This window comes from Penicillium oxalicum, chromosome IV (assembly GCF_001723175.1).
Source record: "Penicillium oxalicum strain HP7-1 chromosome IV, whole genome shotgun sequence".
Taxonomy (NCBI): Eukaryota; Fungi; Ascomycota; class Eurotiomycetes; order Eurotiales; family Aspergillaceae; genus Penicillium; species Penicillium oxalicum.
The window spans coordinates 2,800,618-2,822,892 of NC_064653.1; the positions used below are offsets into that span (position 1 = coordinate 2,800,618).

The following is a 22,275-nucleotide window of genomic DNA, read 5'->3' on the forward strand; positions in this document are numbered from 1 at the left end:
TCCTCTTCGACGGTCACTTTATTATCTCTTTTTTGTCCCCCTAACCTCTCAAAGGGACCACAAAATGTCCTCTTTCGCAATCGATCACGCGGGGCTCTCGTGCATAGAATCAAATAATCACCATCAGTATGCCGCTCCGCCGCCCTACCAAGAATCGGTCGACTCCCGGGCGGCAGGATTATGGTCAACCCAGGCTCTTTCCAGGTCTTCACAATATCACACGCAGCGACAGTACGCTTCATATGAGTCTCTGGAACCTCAGCGTGCTCACGAGCATCTTTGCTTGCAAGAATCATTTGAACCTCATGATGGGCAACAAGTCTACCATCAGACTTCGACACCCTCTCTGTGCCCTTCTTCAATCCAACAACAGTCGCACGATCAGCGTCAATTCACTACCCACATCCAAGATCACCATGTTCGCGGATCAACCGAGTCAGTGTCCCCGTCGCCAGCCCTGTCGATGCAGCAGCAGGGCTCTACTTCGCCGCGACCGTGTGTGATTCCTCGTAAGGAAGCCCCCCCCCCCACCATTTCTCGGGACATAGCGTTGTCCTGAAACACGAACGACATTCTGACTTTTTTTTTCTCATTGAGGAATAAACAGAAATCACCAAGGTATTTGGGAAATCCAAAATGAGTCCTTTTGTTCGCGCTCGTATTCCAGAACTGGAACATAACTACGACCTTTCCTCCCGGGAAATGCTCGGATTCATCGACGGGCTGAACGAATCATTCATGGCGAATCCCTTCCTCCAGGCGACAAACACTCTTGGTTCGCTGGTTGGAATGGTCCCTATGCAGACTACTCAAATCATCGGCGGCAGCCTGTCCGTGGCTGCCGGCCTGGGGGCCGCCGGGGTATCGATGGTGCGAACAAAAATGTACATGAAGCGTGCAAACGAGACTATTTTCAACCCTCGGGGCCTCCATGCACAGATCTGCAAGACGGAGAAGATGCTCGCTCAGCTTGGCTTGGAGGGCGAGAAAGATGTCTTTGAGCAGAATGCAGATCAGTCAGTTACGAGTCCTGCCTTATCAGATGAACCGAGCTCTCATGTGATTTCCAAGCGGATGGATGCACTTGGAAGTCGAGTGATGCCGTTGTCGTTCCATATGGTCGAAGCGCCAGTCTCACCGGAGAATTGGGCGAAAAAGTTTGGTTCTTGGTCTGCTCAACGCGCGGAGAAGAAGCAGCTTGAAAAGCTTGGAGAGAAGCGGGCCGAGGAAGAGGAGGAAAAACAGAAATTTGACGAGGAGGTTGAGAAAATCAAGCAGAATATGCAGGAGATCGAGGAAAAGGTTGACCGCTTGGATCCAAATCATCGACGCTATAAAAGACGCCTGAGAGATCTCAACAGAGATCGTCGCGAGCTGCAGCGGGATCTTGAAAAGGCCGAGCGTGAGTGGCAATCTGGGCAGAAAAAGCATGCCGCGAAAATTCAGAAACGAGGGAAGAAGGAGGCGAACATGGTCAACAAAATCTATTGGATACTCATCACTCCGAAAGAGGGAAATTCTCTAGGTGACGACGATTGGGCCTCGGAAGGTTCAAGCGAGAGAGAAGTGGAAATAAATAAGAAGCTTCATTGATTGTGGTTTCTCGGTTTTATGTAATATATGAGCTTCGTTGAGTGAACAAAATCTGCCTTGGGTCGCAGTTTCTCTATATATTACAAACTTGTTCTCAATGATTTTGTATTTGTGACTTCTGTCTCTGATAAATCTGCCGTGGCTGGTTTTCCCGGCGTCCAACCTCGAATCCATGCGAGTCTGCAACGATCGACATGACCTTTTCCAGCCAAGCTTTGATCTCTCCATCGTCTTCATCGAGGTGCAGACGTGCCACGTTCAACGGAAAGATGATGATGAATGCACCCGAGCTTCGACGGAAAGAGTGTAGGTGATAATCTGCCATGCGGCAAATCTCGACAGCAACGTCGTATCTCGTACCCTGCATAGGTAGAAGCGGATCGTTTCGAGGCTCATCGGATGGCGGTGTGTCAATACAAACTCCTATTGTTTCGAGCGCCCTTGTCACAATCAGACGACCAGCATTGTAAGTCATCAGCTCCCCTGCGCGATATGGATCCGAGAACCAGATCACACTTGAAAATGGACTGGGCGGTAATGGTTGGTGGGTTTCCGGATCCAGCCCCCCCGGGGCAATCAAATACGTCGAACGAGGGAATTCTTGCTCCCATTTCCATCGCCAGGTATAGAGGGCCTCCAAGGTTGCGAAGATCCGCGCACATAGCGCAGACCGAAACTCGGCCTTTGATCGTTCGTCCGTGCTCCACGATAAGAATTGATCCACGTCTTCAACATGACCGGGGATGTCACAAAGCAAGTCTTGTAGCTCATCATTGGGCGTCTTAGCACCTAGGCCGCAGTCTGCCCAGGGGATGGTTTTCCAGTCGAGTGATTCAAGAAAACAGCGCTTGCGCTCAATCAGGTAACCTATGGTCTGGTTGGAAAACATCAGGATATACGAAAAGTCTAGTATGATACTGCTAGTGGAATGACCAAAACTCACAATACATGATCTCAGCATTGGTAGAAGGGCTAAGGCAACGCCAGATTGGTGTCGTGCGGGGCCTCGCAAGGCCGTCTGAGAGCGCCCGGTTTAGTTGAGGATCGAGCAGACCATCCAAGGGTGAGTGGTAAGGTAGTAAGTGACTTGACTCACCAGTCGCGCCAGGCCTTTGTAGTGATGCAACCAACCTGCTGGCTGTGTGAAAGCCACCAACTCATAGATCGCGAGGCAAATGATTGCAACGAGTAGGTCATCCTCCATGCATAGGATGGGATCTTGCAGGTTCATTTGAAGAGCTTGAAGTGCACGTGAGTAGAGACGAGCACCTTGTCTCATCAAGCTAGATTGACGATGTACCTTGGCAAAATACACCGTCGCCAGTGCGTGAATCGAGGAGAAGGATAATGACGTTTCATCCTCGGGTCCTCTGAGTAGGATTTCTATCCAAGAAGCGGATTGTGGTGAAGAAGGGTCTTCGTGCCACGAGAATAGCCGGCTCATCAGGTGCGTTATGAATACATCTTTCTCGTTCAATGGGAGATTGACCGAGCTTGAAATCAGGGGTAGCTCATAGGAGCCGGGGCTCGCGGCGCTCGAACTCGAACATGCAGGTACATTGCGAGTAGCGTTGGCGCCAGATGTGGAGCCTCTCTCCGACAACTTCTTGCTGGAGACCTGGGATGTCACATCGATAAATTCGGCATACTGTACATAGCCTTCACATTGGTAGCCAGCTTTGAGACACCTGGTGCAGAGGGGCTTGGTCTCGTCTGAGGTCACGTCAGTAAGTGGCACCGTCAGTCCATGAGCCATGACAATTTAACAGAGGGACACACCGCATTTTACCCTCCGACGACGGCAGGTCCTGCAACCTTTACTGCGACCAGCGACGCCGACCATCGTATCGCTGTCATTAGCAGAGGCGGGCAACTCTGTTGCCGTGCGCGCGGAGAAAGCACTAGGCCAGGAACTAACTGCATTGGCGGGATTTGGATGGGTGGGGGCGGATTGGGTGACTTTGAGATCGGCGCGCAGCATTCGTGGCTGCAAATAAAGTAGCAGCTTGACGAGCTGCGGAATTCGTACGAACATCTCGATTGTAAAAAAAAAAAAAAAAAAAAAAAAAAAGAAAAGAAGAAAAGAAAAATACGATCAAAAAAACACCAACGCAAGCAGACTGACCAAGGAATGAGCAACGGTACCATGAAGCTTACAGGGCCGAACCGTCACATGGGCCGCTTCGTGACTTATCATTAAAAAGCAAACACTACCGCTGACGAGTGCCGACAACCCAGATTTCGTCGAAGATACCCCAAGCATATCCGGATCTCATATTGAGAGAGTGGGGCAATAGACACCTTGTTCGCATGTTGATGAGGTCGCAAGACGGCCCCGGAAAAAGACACAGTCGAAGATTTCACAAGCGAGATCTACAGCGGGGGTGAGCATGAAATCGCCAAGACAGAGCCAAGTTGACGCAGTTTTACGAGGGGTCGGTATCTAGCTATCTTAGAAAGATGATCGCTGACAGGCTGAACAGACGCAGATGATGTCCCGTTGAGTGTGGAGGGAGAGTGGAGAGGCCGTCTACTTGTTTACAGCCGAGCGAAGCCGGGCACAATGGATGTGCTTGGGCGTTCGGATCGAGGTAATAAATTATGAGGCTCCCGGAGATATGAATAGCCCCACCTGACATGATCGGAATGCGGCGACGCTGATTAAATCACAGTCAAGCTGATAGTAGCATAGCAGCGACGGAAGACGTGCTCTAACTTGATCAACGGTTGCCCTAAATTGTGTCAAATACATGCGTGCTTGGCATTACTCTTCCCATCCTCGTTTTTATTGGTTGCTCTGTTGTACTAGTCTATGGAACTTTTAAACTATCTGCAAAAACTACGTACTATATAGTTTAGCTTTCGCACGTCATCCTTTTGATGCGACGGGAAAAGACTGGAACATCACACGCTGAAAAGCTTGCTTCTTGCCATCTGAATTTACACTAGTATTTTCTCGACGGCGAGAACTTCAGTATGAATTGTCGGTGGTACGCTGCATTCAAAAGAGATTTTCCAGTCCGGTAAAAGCCGCAAGCTAGTAGTAGCTTATGGAAAACTTTCCTTGAAGTTTATTCATCGAATTGACCCCCGAAAGGCGGAAATTCCCGGTAGGAGAGGATCAGGTGCAGTCTCATGACTTACCACGATAAAGGATTATGCTCTCCGCTAATGGTGGTTCGATGGAGATGCTACCTGAACCGGAAGCAGATTCTTCCCTCCAGGAGTAGGGAAACAGTAAGCTTGTTTTTTTTTTTTCTTGTCCTGTCGAAGCTTACGTAGCAGGTCATCACGAAATGAGTTATTAGATATTTTTTGTGCTTGATGGCTGCGAGCCTTGGATGAATAGCGGCATGTTGAACGGTATCATGGGCTTCTCTACGATACATGAAGCTTGTCGTTAATCCACTCGAAATGGTTTTGTGTGTGTGTCTCATGAGGAGTCGCGTGGCTGCCACGGGAAAGCACAAATCAGCTCATATGGCCATCCTGAGGCACGCTAGTGGCCCAGTGCAGTGGAAGCAAGTGTCGTAGCAGGTTTTGAAGTCCAGCTTCGGGGATTTCGTCTTCATTGGGCGCATTCCACCCCTTAAGATGTTCCCACTCGCTCGGGTCACGGTTGTCTATCAAGGTCATCTCAAGCTCAGTCTGACATACCATGGGTCATCATCCGATGGGCTGCTGATCTTTCGCCTCGGAATGGAGGAGAAAAACTGCTGGACAGTCTTGGCAAGCTCTTTGGCTTTGCTGCTACTGTTCAGCCATCCAAACCTTATTCGATCCTGGCAGCGAAGGCAGACGATGGATGAGGTAACCAGCTTAGATCAGACGCCGCAGTTCTCATTACCGTAGCCTCTTAATCGATGAAGGAGATGAATCTCCAAGGGCTGATAGATTCGAATTTCACATCAGGATGATGATTGATCCAGGCGCTGACCCATGAGCCGTTTGTGATCACAAAAAACTCTTTCGCGGTCTACTCATCTTCTTGAAAGTCAAGATAGACACGGCTATGTAATTTGGCACGTTGTGCCGGTGGCAGATGCTACCAAAAGTTTTGTTAAGTCTGCAGTTTGGCACTCTAGTTAGGGCCAGACGTGGGCCTTGGGGGCGCCGCAGAGTTCCTCGAAATATCTTCAAAAGCCAACTGTAGGAAGCTTTTGATCAGCACGATAAAGCTTTATGTGCACGATTGTTCCATTTCACCCTTCTTGGGGATTGTTACTTCTTTTCTTTTCTTTTTTTTTTTTCAACGTGAGCCCGAAAGAGAAACGAGAGTAGGTTCGATCCTTTGGATCCTCGGTGCCTTCTAGAGCCGATGAGGTTCTAGATTCGGGTGACTCAGCGCCACCTCGTGACGAGCGGGGTCCACTTCCATCCTTTTCCGTTCGAGGATGGCTGAAAAGAGAGAGATAGACAATGAGGCTTGTTGATGACAAGGTCAAAGCGGACCTAGAACCTGGGAGGGTATTGGAGGCTTGAACACTTGACGAGCTGACAGGACTACTGTACTTCAGTAATTACTACAGTATAATACTGTATCGGCGACGTACATTGTGTATCTAGCTGCTGTTGCGCAGGAAGCATTTCCGTCTGACGTTTGAGAAGGGTGATGGGGCGACGAAAAAAACTGGACAGTGAACACTCGAACTAACACTGTGAATCGATACCAGTAATGAGGAATCACTTCATACCTTGGGGGCTCGTGCTACCTCTCTATGTACGTAGATAGGGTATCTCTCGCTGAGTTCATGGTACAACTGGCCCCAGGGTGCACTCTGCACTATTTCATTGGATAGCAATCGAATCTCAATGCTGCGCAGCTCGTGCAATATTATCTTCTCCTTCTGTCGAGGATATTGATTGATTCCGTCCAAGTCAGCCCTAGCTCTCCTCCAAAGGCCGGGAAATTATTTGAGTGGCGCAAGGCTGTCGAGCACCTTTGCTTCGCTCAACGCCCGAATTCTCCTCCTGAATATACTACTTCGAGTGGCCCCGTTGATAGTCGTCATCAATAGAATAAATCGCCGCTTACCCTGGCGTTCTCTCAACGGCCAGATTACAGACGCAGGGTGCCCGAAGCTCGGCCACTGCGTGAATGCCCATTCTTTTTGAAACCGCATGCCCATCACCCTTGGGCATCCACTCTCGATCATGGCTACATCCGGACAGTTAAAAAGATATAGATTGCAGCCTGCACTTTGGATGGCACGTGCATGATTTGCCTCTCGGGCGACTCCGTTTAAACTCTTGCCACATCGCGTCCAATGCAGTATTCTTTGGGTGTACCTACTGATACATACAGCTGCACCCTGTCTCGCTTGTCATGGTGGCGAATGCAGGCGATATGTAAGATACAGGGCACCTATACACAAGGAGTAATGAATGATAATAATTTGATGCTGGCGACTGGCGTGCACCTACTTCGCGTTTCCGAGCGCCCTGCTCGTGCCCCGCTTCCCTGCACGGTTGATTCAAACATTGTCACGTACGAGTTGGCGGGAGGGTAAGGATACGGGTTGACGTATTGTCGATCCATCCTGAAAGCGCTCAGAGAACAAGCCATCCGGCTCAACTGCCTCATCAGGAGTTGCGGCACGAGGATTCTGCTGGGAGCGAAGATACTCGGGAGAGAATGGATGCAAGTCCAAAGGTGGAATCGTGCAAGGGGGAAGAGCGAGGTTTGTTCTCTGAGGCGTGCTCCTCCCGATTACCCGGCGACTCGTTCTGGTGCTGTTGCCCCGCCATGGGCCGCCGCAGGGGGCGAAGAGGCGAAGAGGAGATCAACGGGATAAGCAAATGCAAGGTGCGGCTACATTTAACGGGACGGGTCTAGTCCAGGTCCAAGCGATATGCCTATTGCCCAAAGGGGGGAGAGCCGTTGGGTCCTGACGGTTGGGTCCGTTGCATGTGTCGTGCCAAATCAGACGGGATTGCAGCTCCACCAATCAAACAAGTGTACATGGGGGAAAAAGGAAGCGCAACAGGAATACTGTAGTAGTTTAATCCAGCACATGCGCTGTTTTACTTGCGCTTGGAGTCTCACAACAGTCGACGGCGCTGGACCGTGAGAGGACGGCGATACCGATCACACGTGCCATGCAAATCAGGGCGGTCACCTTATCCGAGCGGTAGTATGGATAGATGACTATGACCTTATTGAGTACTGGTCGGATGAGTCGAGAGGAGAGCGGTTCGATAGCCGTGATCGATCGGCGATCGCACGACAAAACTAATCCCATGTCTCTCATGATCACCGTACTCCCCGGACGGTTCTCGATGCATCTGTCGAATTGGGGCTGGGCTGAGCATCCAACTCGGTGGATCAACAAGGTATATCGTGGCGGAAGGATTTGATCTCAGGAAAAGTCCACACACATGACATCTCAGCTGAGATTACACGCGGGATAGTTGAATCGGTATGTAGTTGTTCTTCACGGTACGGAGCCGCATACCTGGACAGAGACAATCGCCGAGGACTCGCCGTGCCAGAGAGAGGGACCGTTGTCGAGTGACTGGAGGAATGTCCCAAAAGGTCCCCAATGGACATGTCTGCGTACCGCCCGAAACGAGCCAGCGGAACCAAAGTCGGGCAAACCTAGCCGAGGCCTTCTCTGGCGAGGAACGAGGTTTGCAGACCAATCAAATACCACATGAGAGACCCACTGCCCCGTCAAAAAGCCGGTTTCTGCCCAAATATTCTCACTGTCAACAATTACCTTCCGTCCTGTCAAATTCCCGTGTCACCTGGGGAGGATCAACCTGTCAAGATAGGCTCACCACCGAGACGGGGTGGCCCGACTGGGAAATCTCCTCTTGTTGTCTAAAAGTGGAAGGGGGAAAGGTCCACGTCTACGACCACACGGTGACTCGCGTCTTTCTACGATCCGTTCTTCCGGGCCTTCATTTCCCTGCTCTCCCTTACCCTTCGTGGCTTCGTATGCCCACAGCCTATTGCCTCTGCGTCTTGTCAGTCATCGTGTGTGTGTGTGTGTGTGTGTGTGTGTGCGAGTGTGAGGTCGTGGCTCACATGAACCCCAGGCCTCAAACTCTATCCCTCGTGGTGACCTTTTTCTGAACGTCTTTTATACTTCCTCCCTTTCTCACTCCTCTCCGCACCAACCATCTGCCGCCCACCCACCCACCTTTTGCCTCCCTCCTCCCCCCTCCTCCTCCTCCTCCAGACCAAAAAAAAAATCCTCCTCTGCACCCGTCGTGTTTCGTAGGCATGCATGAAGTTTCAAGTCATGGATCAAGCAGGCTCCTTCGCCGTCCACCCGTCCACATGTAGTACTGAGCGCGAAAGAATCCGGGAATTGTCAAGGTGAGAGAGCGCTCACCATTGTTTGTTGGAGAGCTCATCGATAGTGCTCCAATTCCCCTCTAGGGTGACAGGACTCCGCTAATCGCGGACAAAAATATGGGCTTAGATACTACTGTGCATTAGCTGGTACACGACCATCTGCGACGCCAAATCAGGACAATGAAGATCTCGAGAGAGCCCCCGCGCACCCCAACGCCCCTCGGGGCGACGAACAACCTACAGCGGGCAACCTTTCGACCGACATCACCCTGACCGCGTTGGCACAGCTCGGAGTACTTCGTCTCGCCTGCAATCGGTCGTTTGTGTCGCTCATCGATGGCGGCAGCCAACATATCATTGCCGAAGCTACCGCCTCCATTTCCTTGCGTGATCAATCTTCGCACGCGGCCAATGATGGGTTGTACCTCGGAGCGCGCACCCTGGATTTGCTTTGGGGAGTCTGTCCGCAAACCATCACCTTATTCACCGGGAGAGACATGTCCTACGCCATTGACAACGAAAATATCACCGGCAACCGAACCCGCTACATTATTCGGGATCTCCAGCGGGAGGCGTGCTTCAAGGATCGTCCTTACGTCCGCGACTGGCCCTTCATGCGATTTTACGCCGAGGTCCCCATTTTCAGCCCCTCTGGCCTAGTACTCGGCACCTATTGCGTGGTGGACGACAAACCTCGGTGCAACTTTGGAGACCAGGATGTGGCTGTGTTGAGTGAAGTGGCGGAAGCGGTGGCGCGACATCTCGAGCATGTTCGCATTGTTCATTGTCATCGCCGATCCGAGAGACTGATCAAAGGACTGACGAATTTCGTCAAAGACCATGCGGAATTCGACCCCCGAGAGGTGGCTCATGACCATCGATTAGAAGCAATGGCAAGTACCCCCCAGGGCAATTCGTCACCGGCAGAGGCCACTCCGGGTTCCGGCGCGACGTCAATGAACCAGCAGTTCGGCTTTGTCACATCCTCCTCTACCAGCTTATCCGATCAACCGTCGCCGTTATTCTTCGCCGGCCCGTCCACAGGATCGACTGATCCGTCCTCTCTAAACTCGACTCCTTCCGAGCTGCAGTCGTCCATTGAGGAAGAAAATCCGATGGATGATATATCGAAAACAGACGCCGAGCTCGTGGCTGAGGGTGCCACCAATGGTCCTCATGACTCTCTCGCCGATCGCACGCCACTGGGAAATCGAATTCAACGCATCTTTCACCGGGCAAGCATGCTACTCAGGAAATCAATGGATTTGGATGGAGTGGTGTTTCTCGATGCTGCCCGCACCAACCCGTCATTCTTGCCACCCGAGGATCAGGCAGGCTGGGAGCCTTTACCCACAACCGCAGTGCCTGAATTCCCCGTGGCACCCTACCCTAGTCCTCTAGGCCGTTCCCCATCATATGCAAAACCATCGGAAACCTCGTGCGATATTCTCAGCAAGGCCTTGAAAGTACGAAAGGGGGAAAGTCTCGATCTCAAAGCAGACATCGCTTTTCCAGAGGATCTCCTGAACTTACTTGTATCTTCGTTCCCTCAAGGCCAAGTGTTCACCCTGGATGAGTCTTCCGAGTCCGAAGACTACCTGTCGTATGAGAAGGGGCCGAACGACTCAGATCACCAGGCCGAGCTCATGCAGACGGCGACTCGCCGGCTACGATATGTCCTCCCTACTGCCAATTCGGTGTTATTCTTCCCGCTCTGGGATCACAACAAGTCCCGATGGATGGCAGGCACCCTGGTCTGGACCCAAGATCATCACCGAGCGCTGGGCATCGAGGAGCTGCATTATTTCAAAGTATTTGGTGATTCGATCGTCTCGGAAGTTTCTCGGGCACATTGGGCGACCACTGAGAAATCTAAATTTGATTTTGTGTCGTCAATCAGTCACGAGCTTCGATCGCCACTGCATGGTATTCTGGCCAGTGCTGAACTTTTGCAAGCGACGCCTCTCGAGCCAGCCCAGGAGGAAATGGTGAAGATGATCGAGGCGTCCGGGTTGACATTGCTAGACACAACCGATCATTTGTGAGCAATATCTCAGCCTCTACGTCCTACCTTATCGCAGCGCTAACTTTGGGTCACAGGCTTGAATTTTGCAAGATCAACAACCTGACTCAAGTCAAAAAGGCACGCAAAAAGGATGGCAAAAAGCAAAGGGAGTCCAGCCTTGAATCAGATTTCCACCTTGATCATCTAGTTGAAGAGGTGGCCGACATCTTATATACGGGACAAAATGCGGCAGAAATCATGTCTCAGACAGCGCAGTCATCTTCATTGAACAAGACAACCGCCAATTCCCTCGCCGATTCTGATGAGACACAAGGAATGTCCGTGATTGTGCGAATCGAGCCACGGCGACCATGGCTCATTCGGTCGCCGCCTGGAGCATGGCGCAGAATTGTGATGAATCTGCTCGGCAATGCCATCAAATGGACAAAGTCTGGATTCGTCGAGGTGTCTCTGTCGCGAATGCGGAATCCAGTGAATCCTCACAATCCCATCGCTCATCTCTCCGTCACCGATACAGGTAGTGGAATCGCGCCCGAGTTCCTTCGACACAAGCTCTTCTCTCCATTTGCCCAAGAGGACTCCCTTTCAGAAGGCGTGGGATTGGGACTCAGTATTGTGCGCCAACTCGTGGCCGCATTCAATGGCCATGTCAACGTGAGAAGCGAGGTTGGTATTGGAACGCAAGTGGACGTTTACATTCCGGTGGAGCTTGTTAACGGCCCAGAAGCAAGCCCAGGGTCCTGTCTGTCGCCCGAGGGAAAAGACTGCGATTCAATCCCACCACTACGAGCGTGCCTTGTCGCTTTCAACGGATACCCTGATCTTCAAGAGACCCCTACTGGCATGTTGAGTCTTGAATCCAAGCGGAAGCTGTCGATCCAAAGTACCTTGGCCGATGTCTTCATGTCCTGCTTTGGCTGGACTGTTTCTTTGGCGGAAACGTTGAGTAAAGGAGACGGTGACATTGCCGTCATTGAAGAAGCCGTACTTCGGAAAGAAGCCACCGGTCTGGATTCCTTGGAGGACCTGGCAACCAAGCATGGCTTCAAACACTTCGTCGTGCTGGGAAGCAATGCCTCGTTCTTCGAAACGTTCCTTGCGCCCAACTTTGTTTGGGTCTCACAGCCGTAAGTGTCCGAATAGTGCTCACGAACCTTCGGGCAAACGCTAACACTTCCACTCTTCCCCCAGATTCGGTCCGCAGAAGATCCAAAGTGCTATTCAACGGATTCTAGACCAGGAGAAGAACAGAGAGCTTGCTCCCGCAGCTCCGCCCTCCATACCTTCGCGTCCTCCCACTACTCCCTTGGGAAACAACATCTCACCAGCGCGGGAAAGGTTGACTGAAGAATCGGTGCTTGCATCAATGCGACACGCTCCAGCCTCACCCGCGCGACGTGCGCCGTCCGCGGCTTTACCAATCCGCCCGTCTCATGAACCACAAAATGTCCATGTCCTCGTTGTTGATGACAACGATATCAATCTCAAAATCCTCGCCACTTATATGCGCAAAATCGGTTGCAGCTACGATACCGCTTCCAACGGACTGATCGCACTGGAAAAGTACAAGGCTTCACCGCGGCGGTTTGATTTTGTATTGATGGGTTAGTCAAGACGTCTGTGTTAGTCGATTGCTCGTGCGAAGATAAATTAACGTCGATCCAGATATTTCGATGCCGGTCATGGACGGATTGACCTCGACCAGCAAGATCCGTCAACATGAGAAGGAACAAAACCTCGAATCCTCGTGTATCTTGGCTGTCACCGGTGTTGCATCGGACAACATGCAACAACAAGCCCTTGCGGCGGGGATCAATGATTATCTGATCAAACCTCTCTCCCTTCGGGGATTGAGAAAGATTATGCACATTGCATGATAGGGTGGTCTTGCTTATCTAGTGGAGCATCCGAGAGCAATGAAATACTTTCATAGCATTTATATTCCTTTGACCTGGTGTTGGAGGATGATGGTCCATTTTGGCTTTGTTTCTGTCATCACGAATTTATCAATGTATACCCCACGATGGCGTTGACATGTTTTGATTTCTTTCTCTGTTCCCTTAGTGGAGATAGATGTTTGTGAGAATGGAGCTACCCGGTAGCTCTTGTGAGAATCAGGAAGATTTATTTCTAACTTTTATATCTCCTGCGGTAGATTCGACGGATATTCTGGTTTCTACTGGACATCTAATACGTTGTTTAGAAGCACTCTGGACCTCTCTGGGCAAGGTGCGTACCTTTTAGTAGTTCCGCATGAGGCTTTTTCGACCGTGAACTCACAAACCTCCAGGTGATCCAGCCATCGCCTACTAATCCTGTCCCACATGAATATCGGGGCCTACCCATGGGCAACTTGGAAGCGGATGTAGCTAAAATACACGGAATCGATCCCTTTTCAATTTGTTGAGCGTGGTTTACCTACGGACCGAAAATCGGCACTACACTCGATTGGATTATATGAGGAACATAACTCAGCCAGACTTCAATTGATCTATCCGTGAGAATCCATGTAGTCAATTCTTGCAGATGTCACTCAGTCACAGTCCAGTCCAGCTCAACCGGTACTGATGTCATTCAAAGCGCGAGTGTCGATCATCACCCGATTAGTAAGAATCTAAACACCAGCTACGTCGGTCCGGGCTCCTCCAGTCACTCCAGTTGGCGTGAGACCTGTCAGATAACAGACTGCACACATCCATGAATATCTTGACATTCATCTCATGTCCCGAGAGATAGTAACTCGCTTTAAGTGAATCATTTACTGAATCACTACTGTGTGGATAAGAAGACTGTGTTCTTTCAGTGGCAGTCTTGACGACCAGGGCAGTACGATGCTCTCTCGAGGACGGCATCGCTTCTGCACGATCGCGTCACAACTGGATACGGGCTTTTTTCAAAAGTTCCAGTCCGTGGAGCCACATCAAGTTATCATCCAGGATAAAATCTATGGAGAACACACCATTACCGAGCCCGTTCTTATTGAGCTCCTCCAGAGTCCGGAACTTTGCCGACTCAAAGGGATCAGGCAGTCTGGCGTGACGGCTCTTCTTGGCTTCGGCCCCAAAGTCACCCGTCTGGAGCATTCGGTTGGCGCATTTTTGTTGACGCGCAAGGTTGGTGCCAGTGTTGAGGAACAGATCGCCGCGCTCCTTCATGATATCAGCCATACCAGCCTGAGTCATGTCGTGGATTATGCGCTCTCGAAACCCGGCGAGGAGAGTTATCACGAGGTCCACAAGTCACGATACCTGAAGACCACCCAGCTCCCGCAGATTCTCACCCGCTATGGCTTTTCGGACCTGCGAGCACTGAACGAAGAACTGTTTCCCCTGGTGGAACAGCCATCTCCACATCTGTGTGCAGACCGACTAGACTACTCGCTGCGGGACTTGCTTGCTTTTGGGCATTTGAGTCTTGAAAAGGTCCAGCGGATATTTCACTCGCTAAGTGCAGTGCCTGATAGTACTTCTTCTCCTCACCGGTTGCTTGTGCTCGATGACCCTCATCTTGCACTTTCTCTGGCCCGCGCATATCTAGCCACGGATCGAGGAGTCTGGTCCAATCGAGCACACGCCAGCATCTACAGACGGACGGGGCGGGTCATCAAAGAATTAGTCGAGTCCGATCGAGTCAAAGAAGATTCCTTGTGGACCTTGTCTGATGTGGACTTTTGGTCCTTGCTGCGTCGTCAGGCGACTCCCGAGCTCCTCGGTGAATTGGACAGACTTGAAACAGAGGGTTTGCCGGATGAGAATGAACTGCGTTTACCTCGTCAAACCAAGATCAGAACATTGGACCCCGACATCTACCCCAATGCATTGAACACCGGTGGGCCTGTTCCCCTATCCACAGTCTTGCCTGAGTGGGCTGCGGAGCGTCAGCGGTACATTGCCGAGCGTGAATCAACACGGGAATAGCATTTCTCTTTTTGTTCAAGGTACTACCCTCTCGGATTCGGATCAGAATCGCAGCTCAGTGTTGATCTCTGCGCCAAATAGAATCATTTCCTCTCTCTGTTAGGGACCTACTATATTAAGCGAGGTCTCATTGAAGATATCAAGGCCTCTAGACAATATTCTTCTCGTCAGCTGTGAATGGGACGAGACTCTGGAATCTTCCAATTTCATCCCCATCATAGCGATTATGCGCGTAATGTGAATGCAAGAGTGCAGAACAAACAGTGCACGTAGTGCGGTATCCCCAAAGTCCGTGGATCGTGATTGTTTGTGACTGCTTCATCCTAAAAAAGGCGCTTCACTTGATCCTCAGGAGACGACCCACGCTCATCAAACGTACTGTTCTTCATTCTCGCACGAGAGCCTTCCAGATTCCGAGCCATCAATTATCATCTGACCGGACTGTGACCAGCCCATATCTGTTTTTCTGTCATATTACCTACTGTTTCTCCTCTTCTAACTCCCTTCAATTCTGCCTCATTCAGCTCGAAGCTTCAAACCGCCACTCTTCCTTGATCTCTCCTCTCTAACAACCGAGGCTCTAGTCTTCAGACTTCGAATAAGGTCATACACTATGACACGTAAGGAAGACGAGAGAACTGAATCTCCAGCGGCTCCTCCGGACGTCAGCCAAACGTCAAATCTCGAGTATCGACAGGCTATGATTGAGGCACGAACGGCTCATCTGGAAAGGCTAGTTGCTCGAATGAACCGGTTTATCGAAGTTGACGGAGGTTTCTATCGACAAACCCCAACTATGACAGCTCACATTCGGACACCTTTCCCTTCTGGCCAATCTTCATCTCTCCAGCGGTCCGAGGTGCCTCGTCTCAATGAGACGCCACGCGAGGCTTCTTCGGCATTTTCTGTCCCCTTCGATTGGGGTCTACCATCGCCTTCAAACCGGCCCAATCTTGAAGCAGTTCCCAATGAAGAAGAGAGAGAGGACCATGCCGTCCCCGCCGTGGTGAGAAATTCAATGAGATCTCTCCGTGAGACTGTAGCAGCTCTCGAAGGCCAAACGGAGCGTGGAGCGAATTCGCTCGCCTTCTCTCAGCGCAAGAATGAATGCTCATGCTGCTTCGAGAAAATTTCGGCTCCGTGTTACATCAGCCTCTGTGAACACACGTTCTGTACCGATTGTCTGCGCCAACTGTTCTTGCGAGCGGCGCGCAATGAAAGCCAATTCCCTCCTCGCTGCTGCGGTACTGAATTTCGCCAGGAGACCGTCCGCAAAGTGCTCACTGGAAGCGAGTTTCAAGAGTACGATATTCGTACGGAGGAGTTCAACGCAAGCCCTCGCATTTACTGTGCCGATCCCAAATGCTCCCAGTTTATTCGTTCAGCTTCTATCATGAATGATCTGGGGACCTGCTCGAGCTGCCAGAAGCAGACCCACGTCCCTTGTAGAGCGTTGGCTCACCCTGGCCGTGACTGTCCCGTCGACAATGCCCAGCAGAGTGTGATTGATCTCGCCGAACAGAACGAGTGGCGACGCTGCTACCACTGCCAGACCGTCGTCGAGCTTCGATATGGATGTAACGAGGTTCTCTGCCGGTACGTCAGCCTCTCCCCGTCTACTCAAAGCCAAATGTATAGACACGACGCACGCTGCACCGTCCCTTCCTCCCCTTCCTCCCCTTCCTGGTCACTCATCTAACAAGTAAAAAAAAAAAAGCTAACAATCTCACAACCCCTTCCCAGATGTGGCCACACCTTCTGCTACAAATGCGGCCGCAAATGGAAAACCTGCGACTGCCAAAACTGGTACCGATCCAATGTCCAAGCCCCAACCTGGCCCTTTGGACAATTCTTCCCAACCGATATCGATGCGCCCCCTCGTCCACCCTTCGTCACTCCCTCATCCTCGTCAGCTCTGCCCTGGAATCAACCATTTAGTGTCCCAGGTGCACTGGCCATTCACCGCCCACGGTGTGAGAACCATCGCCATGCTAAATGGACCGTCAGAAACATTGGCCTCTTCCGATGCGCAATTTGCTCGAATGTGCCGCGCCAGACCTTTGACTGCCAAGTCTGCCACATGATGGTGTGCAATACTTGCAAGGCGGTTCTGGAGATTGAAGGGTTATCGATTGATGAGCAAGAAGAAGAGGAGGAGGAGCTGTAGGACGGATTCTGTTTTTTTGTTCTGTTTTTTTCCCCTCAATGGTGATAGTTGATCCATCTCCCGGTTATGTGGAGCTGGGATTGGGCAGATTTTGCCAGGGGGGTTGCTTTTCGAATTTCTTCTCATTCTATCATCTAGGTATCATCATTGGCCTTAGTAGCAAGTTTTAGCACTTATCATAGTGATGCCCTATTGCCAAATATGATTTGATTTTTAATGTTTCTTTTTTTATTATTATTTCTTTGTAGTGCTAATGTTCAATCACATTCATCAAAGCTTTTCCATGCTCATCAGTCTCTAAGGGGATACTAGCATTATACATTGAAGTACTCTGCAATACACATAGTACCTACATACATGTTTTGATTAGGCTTTGCTTACCTCAGGCAAGGCTGTCGACGATCCTGCACCTTGACTACTTACATGCTTACAAAGTGAGCACGCACATACCCGGATCCATATACATATGTAGCACCTGGCACTGTCTGTTTAAACCGGGAGAGCAAGGTGGGGGAAAAAACACCCGCAAATCCTGATTTGCCATCTAATTACTCAACTTCTGATTCCGGCTGGGAGACCGGTGCAAATGGTTAATGGAGAAGATTCTGTATGCAACTGTGTAAGCCTGGACTGGAATTGTACAGTAGGAAGTCTAATATAGTTACCTGGGTATAGGTACTGAGTCCACGGCCCGGTAGGTGTCGGGCACTACATTCAACTTGTTGCATTGATACGTCTCATAGCAGGCGTGGTCGCGAAGGTCCATACCTGTCTACATTCTTTCCAATAGAACATCTACAAACTAAGCAGACAGAATCTTTCTACTTGCACCGCACCCATCATATTGACACCAAACAGGTAAATACGCTTTGAAAGGCTTTTCCTCAAGAACGAAACGAGAACAACAATGATCAAAAACCTGAACAAGGCAATTTCAATGATAAATAAACACCAGAATCGCCCGAGATCACCTTCTCGCGACTGGACGAGGACCTACTGTCTAAAGCTATACATATGGAGGAAGCAGCAAAGAGTCAGACAAAGACAACAACCGCAAGATAAAATGCACAGCAAATAATTTAACCTGCACAGAAGGCGACAGGGAACTTTGGAACATTTGGTCAAATCAATACAAATGGGCCACCATCAATGACGTGAAACACTCTCCATAAGAGGAGCAGTAGTAGTTGAAGCGGCTCAGGTGCGTTCGTCCGGGTGGTACAATCACGCGTGTCGCCGGTAGGATGACTTGTCAAGAAATTTTATGAAGAAAATGATAAGCATTCATGAGCAAAAATACACAGCCGACCGAGGATAGATGTAGAACATGATATGAACGCCGGGGACAGATGAATCTGCCGTCAAAACACAGATATGACGGGAGATTAGAAATGAGAGTTAAGCGAGTGCATCCCGACGGTTTTAAATTCAGCGACAACCCTCTCCAGAAGATCGGAGATGGCGGACAAGGCAAGCAAGGGGAGAGGGATTGGAAAAATGATCGAAGGTGGGTTCAAGCGGGGACTGGTCATGGCCTCTTTACGAGATTTAGGTGGGACAGGTACCAGAAAGACGGGGGCGAGAGATGAATAGAATATCTGCATTGCAAGAAAATAAAATAGGCCAGGAATAGTGCAAGCGGGGGGGGTATCTCTTTATTCCTGTCCAAATCCGAGCGTCTCCTCCACAGCGATAGACATCTTGTGCTCCAGTGCCTCATAGGTCTTATAGGGAGGCAGATCGAGACGGTTGAAGCACGTGTGTGATTTGGGCAGAGCAGCAGGATCGCCCGACTTTTCAATAGTGAATCGTCGAGGGCCATCCGAGCCCTGCAGATCCTTGAACCCGTTGACCGGGATACGCGAAGTACCGGTTGTGAATTGCAGGAGACGTGACTTTTGTTCCGCATCCCAAGTGCGCACAACCTTCCAGAAGTTCTGGATCACTTCGTCCTGCTCCTGGTAACCGCGGTAATCGGTGTGCTTCTTCCAATCATCGACATCGATGTCGGCGATACCACCAATGAGCAGCTCGAGTTCTCGCTCGTCAAAGACGTTGACGAGGTCGGCAGGGATCAATTCATTGAAACCGACCATAAAAGCGTTGAACTGCTCCTCAACTCGCTTCATAATCTTCCACTCCGTCACCAACTCAATATACTGCGCCTTGTTCTCATTGGTGACGGGGATGTCCCGACCACCAGGGATCAAATCAACAGTGGTTCGCTCGCCGAACTTCTCATCATCCACGGAAAAGGTGAGTTCGATGATTCCTTCAATGTCATTATCCCTACATCGAAACAATCAGCGTTTGAACAACCCAGCCGTCAGTTTTCATAGACAAATGGTGACTTACAAAGTCCAAGCCAGATTTCGGTGCAAGTCCTCATCGACACCTTCCATATCCTGCAGGGAGACCTTCTTTCGCAGCATCATCTTGTAGAATGCACCAATGAAGAACGAGTCCAGGAAGCGACGGTGGAAGATGGCAAGACCGACCACACGTCCAATGAACTTGAAGTAATTGAGGTGCTCGGGGTTGACGCCGGAATGAGGGTTGATTTGCAAGGTGTAGTTGTCGTGTGCAGAGTATTCGAATAGACAATAGAAAGGGTTGAACATTTCATGTGAGAGGAGGAAGAAGAATTCACTTGAGGCACATTAGCGGTTGTTTTCCAAGGTCAAAACAAGTGAGAACAAGACACAAGTCAGGAACATACCGAGAGAGACCGCCATAATCGAGACCATCTTCACCGTCAAACTTGATCATCAAACGCTTCTTAAGATCGGACGCACTCTGGCGCATAATTTCCGAGTAGGAATCTTCGAAAATATTGTTGCGGCGCACCTTGACGTGGCATTGGCCAGACATGATGCGAAGTGCAGGCTGAGATCGGAAATAGATCAGCTTGCGACGGAAGTCACGCTTGTATTGTGGCACGCCCTGGTCCAATGAGGAAGGCAGGCGAGGGTCGTCCCATGTGGTGGTCTTGGTATTATGATCGACGAAGTACACACGCGCAGTATGCGTGAGACGCATTTCCCACCCACTGGGCAGAGGGCCCAATTGGGAGACAGGTTGTTGCTGGAAGGTTGCGTTATTGCCCCCCTGGTTCTGATTCTGCCCGTAGGTTCGAATGTACTGCTGTCGGCGAGGATCAACCCATGTGGTTGTGCGTGTGTTGTGATCTACAAAGTAAGCCCGGCCTTCTGGCGTATGCCTTTGTTCCCATCCAGGAGGAAGTTCTCCCGTGCCGGCCGTGGTCACTCCGGTTGCCATCATAGAAACAGCATTGGCATGTGAGCCAGCACCACCGGCAGTCGCTGCGGCAGCAGTGGAGGGCCCAGCAGCCGATCCCGATGGAGGTGTAGTGGGCTGCTGACTGTCGGTCAAATTCGGGGAGTTGGCACCGGTACGATCTTCGGGAAGCATTCGGCTTTGGTGGGCGCGGCGCTCGAGCTGCATGTTCGCCTCCCGCTGGCTACGCTGGGTGTGCTCATTGTAGTTTGCCGATGGTCTCGACCATGTCGTGGTGCGGGTATTGTGGTCCACATAGTAGGTTCGACCCAGGTTGTCCTCTCGACGTTCCCAGCCAGCAGGAAGTCGACCTTGGCTGTCCTCAAAGGAGCTCAAATTGGCGCGGGACGGCACGTTGGCGCCGGGTGGGGCGGACCCATTCGGAGCTCCTGGCGGAGGGTGACTCGTTGAAGCACGATTGTTGAGTGACGCGCTCGAGGCGGCGGCCGAATTGGCAGCTTGTGGTGTCGGCGAAGCCACAACTTGGGGTACGAGACCGCTGGATGTAGAAGACTGCGCTTGCTGACGCTGGGGGCCGGTTGGTTGAGATGCGGCGGCGAGGTTGGTCGACAAGTTGATGATGAGCTTTCCGTGCACGACAAGATTGTCGTTGGATTTTTTGAGGTCCCTGGTGAGCATCTCTACAGTGACGGAGATCGATCAGTAAAATGATGGTGTCATTGTATGGCGCGATACAGTCAATTAAAAGGAAGCTCCCCGACTTACCATCCCCTCCCATCTGAAGATCGATCACATCTCCGATTCGCACGTTAATCACGCCAAGGAACCCTTGATCCTTCTTCTTGAACTTCTTTTGATCGAAAATTTGAATCGCGAGGATGCTGTCTTCGTTGACACGCCTGAAAAAAAAAGGAAACTCCTATCAGCAAGTTTCTCCAAATACCAATCGAGAATAAAAGAAGAAAAAAAACCAGAAAAAAAAAGAAGACGGAGAAAGAGGGACTGCGTAGTTTTGAGCTCGGAGTTTCGGGCGCACACGTACAAGTCAAATGCCTCGTTCCAGTATGGGTTCAGGGTTTTCTTAATCACAGAGGTGGTATGGGTTTGTTCGCCGCCCACGGTGGCCACAGCGAAGGGGTCCGGGAAACCTGGAAAGGTGAACGGACAAAGTGTCAGCGTTGAACCCCGCCTTTGCGCCTGGAGAGGGGGGAAACTGAAGCTGTCGAAGGAGTGCCACGACTTACGGAAAACATCACGTCGGTAGAGTCCGTCTGCTGCGATGACTATGGTGAATGGTGGACATTGTCAGTATGGTGAGGTCGAGGGCCGCCAGCCCCGCAACGTCCCGCGCTGGGATGCACGACGGAAGAGAATCAGGTAATCTTACTCGTGAGACGGATATTTGGCTGACTGGAAAGCAAAATGTTAGCACTGAGCACGTGGGAGGGATCATTTAGAATAGAAAGTTTATACTGAGAGGTACGCGTGGGTGAAGCAGGGGAAATCCACGAGAGAAAACGTACGCAGGCAGATTAGAAGCCATGGTGATTGCCCAGGTTGCTTCACAAGCAAGCCGTCCGGTGCAAAAGGCCGATCAATCAAGCCCAAGCCAAGTGTTGTGGAACACACATCCACAACCGAGGAAAGAAAGGCGAGGGAGTCGCACGGTCGAGTCGGTCTGGGGGGAAAAGGAATGAACAGAAATCCGGTGGTTCTCCAGGCAGGCGCGAGAGAGGGGAGAAGAGAAGAGGCGTGGGCGGTGATGATGATCGATGAAGGTCGGAGGAGGAGAAGGGGAAAGGCGGGCGAAACTAGTGTCGACCTGTCCAAGGCTGTGTAAGCGCCGGTTTAGGTATGATTGAACTGCCATAGACAAAGTGACCTCTACGCGGGAGAAGGTCTCTGTAATTACGGTAATGTACTGTTATAGTGGGATCAATCTTCCCCAAGTACTCCGCCTACGTAACGACTATGAAATCCGGTCTTGGAATTATTACCTCGCTGGTACACT

General features: G+C 50.8%; 6 protein-coding genes across 6 annotated transcripts; 4 read left to right on the forward strand and 2 right to left on the reverse strand.

Moving 5' to 3' along the window:
- Positions 1-636: 636 nt before the first annotated feature.
- Positions 637-1,593, forward strand: POX_d05757 (uncharacterized protein; the record flags this gene model as incomplete). The annotated part of the gene is made up of 1 exon (XM_050114595.1): positions 637-1,593. The coding sequence occupies one exon, from the start codon at positions 637-639 to the stop codon at positions 1,591-1,593; it is 957 nt and encodes a 318-aa protein (XP_049969546.1).
- Positions 1,594-1,687: 94 nt separating this feature from the next.
- Positions 1,688-3,628, reverse strand: POX_d05758 (uncharacterized protein; the record flags this gene model as incomplete). Its single annotated transcript, XM_050114596.1, has 4 exons — positions 1,688-2,467; positions 2,537-2,611; positions 2,690-3,306; positions 3,373-3,628. The coding sequence occupies 4 exons, from the start codon at positions 3,626-3,628 to the stop codon at positions 1,688-1,690; spliced, it is 1,728 nt and encodes a 575-aa protein (XP_049969547.1).
- A 5,197-nt stretch (positions 3,629-8,825) lies between these two features.
- POX_d05759 (uncharacterized protein) lies at positions 8,826-12,799 on the forward strand (the record flags this gene model as incomplete). Its single annotated transcript, XM_050114597.1, has 5 exons — positions 8,826-8,917; positions 9,024-10,937; positions 10,997-12,049; positions 12,114-12,526; positions 12,588-12,799. 5 exons carry the CDS (start codon positions 8,826-8,828, stop codon positions 12,797-12,799), a joined length of 3,684 nt encoding a protein of 1,227 aa, XP_049969548.1.
- A 954-nt stretch (positions 12,800-13,753) lies between these two features.
- Positions 13,754-14,839, forward strand: POX_d05760 (uncharacterized protein; the record flags this gene model as incomplete). Its single annotated transcript, XM_050114598.1, has 1 exon — positions 13,754-14,839. One exon carries the CDS (start codon positions 13,754-13,756, stop codon positions 14,837-14,839), a length of 1,086 nt encoding a protein of 361 aa, XP_049969549.1.
- A 613-nt stretch (positions 14,840-15,452) lies between these two features.
- Positions 15,453-17,006, forward strand: POX_d05761 (uncharacterized protein; the record flags this gene model as incomplete). Its single annotated transcript, XM_050114599.1, has 2 exons — positions 15,453-16,435; positions 16,583-17,006. 2 exons carry the CDS (start codon positions 15,453-15,455, stop codon positions 17,004-17,006), a joined length of 1,407 nt encoding a protein of 468 aa, XP_049969550.1.
- A 1,655-nt stretch (positions 17,007-18,661) lies between these two features.
- Positions 18,662-21,807, reverse strand: POX_d05762 (putative E3 ubiquitin-protein ligase hulA; the record flags this gene model as incomplete). The annotated part of the gene is made up of 8 exons (XM_050114600.1): positions 18,662-19,295; positions 19,362-19,655; positions 19,726-20,944; positions 21,030-21,163; positions 21,307-21,412; positions 21,509-21,547; positions 21,652-21,674; positions 21,788-21,807. The coding sequence occupies 8 exons, from the start codon at positions 21,805-21,807 to the stop codon at positions 18,662-18,664; spliced, it is 2,469 nt and encodes an 822-aa protein (XP_049969551.1).
- Between the last annotated feature and the right edge of the window lie 468 nt (positions 21,808-22,275).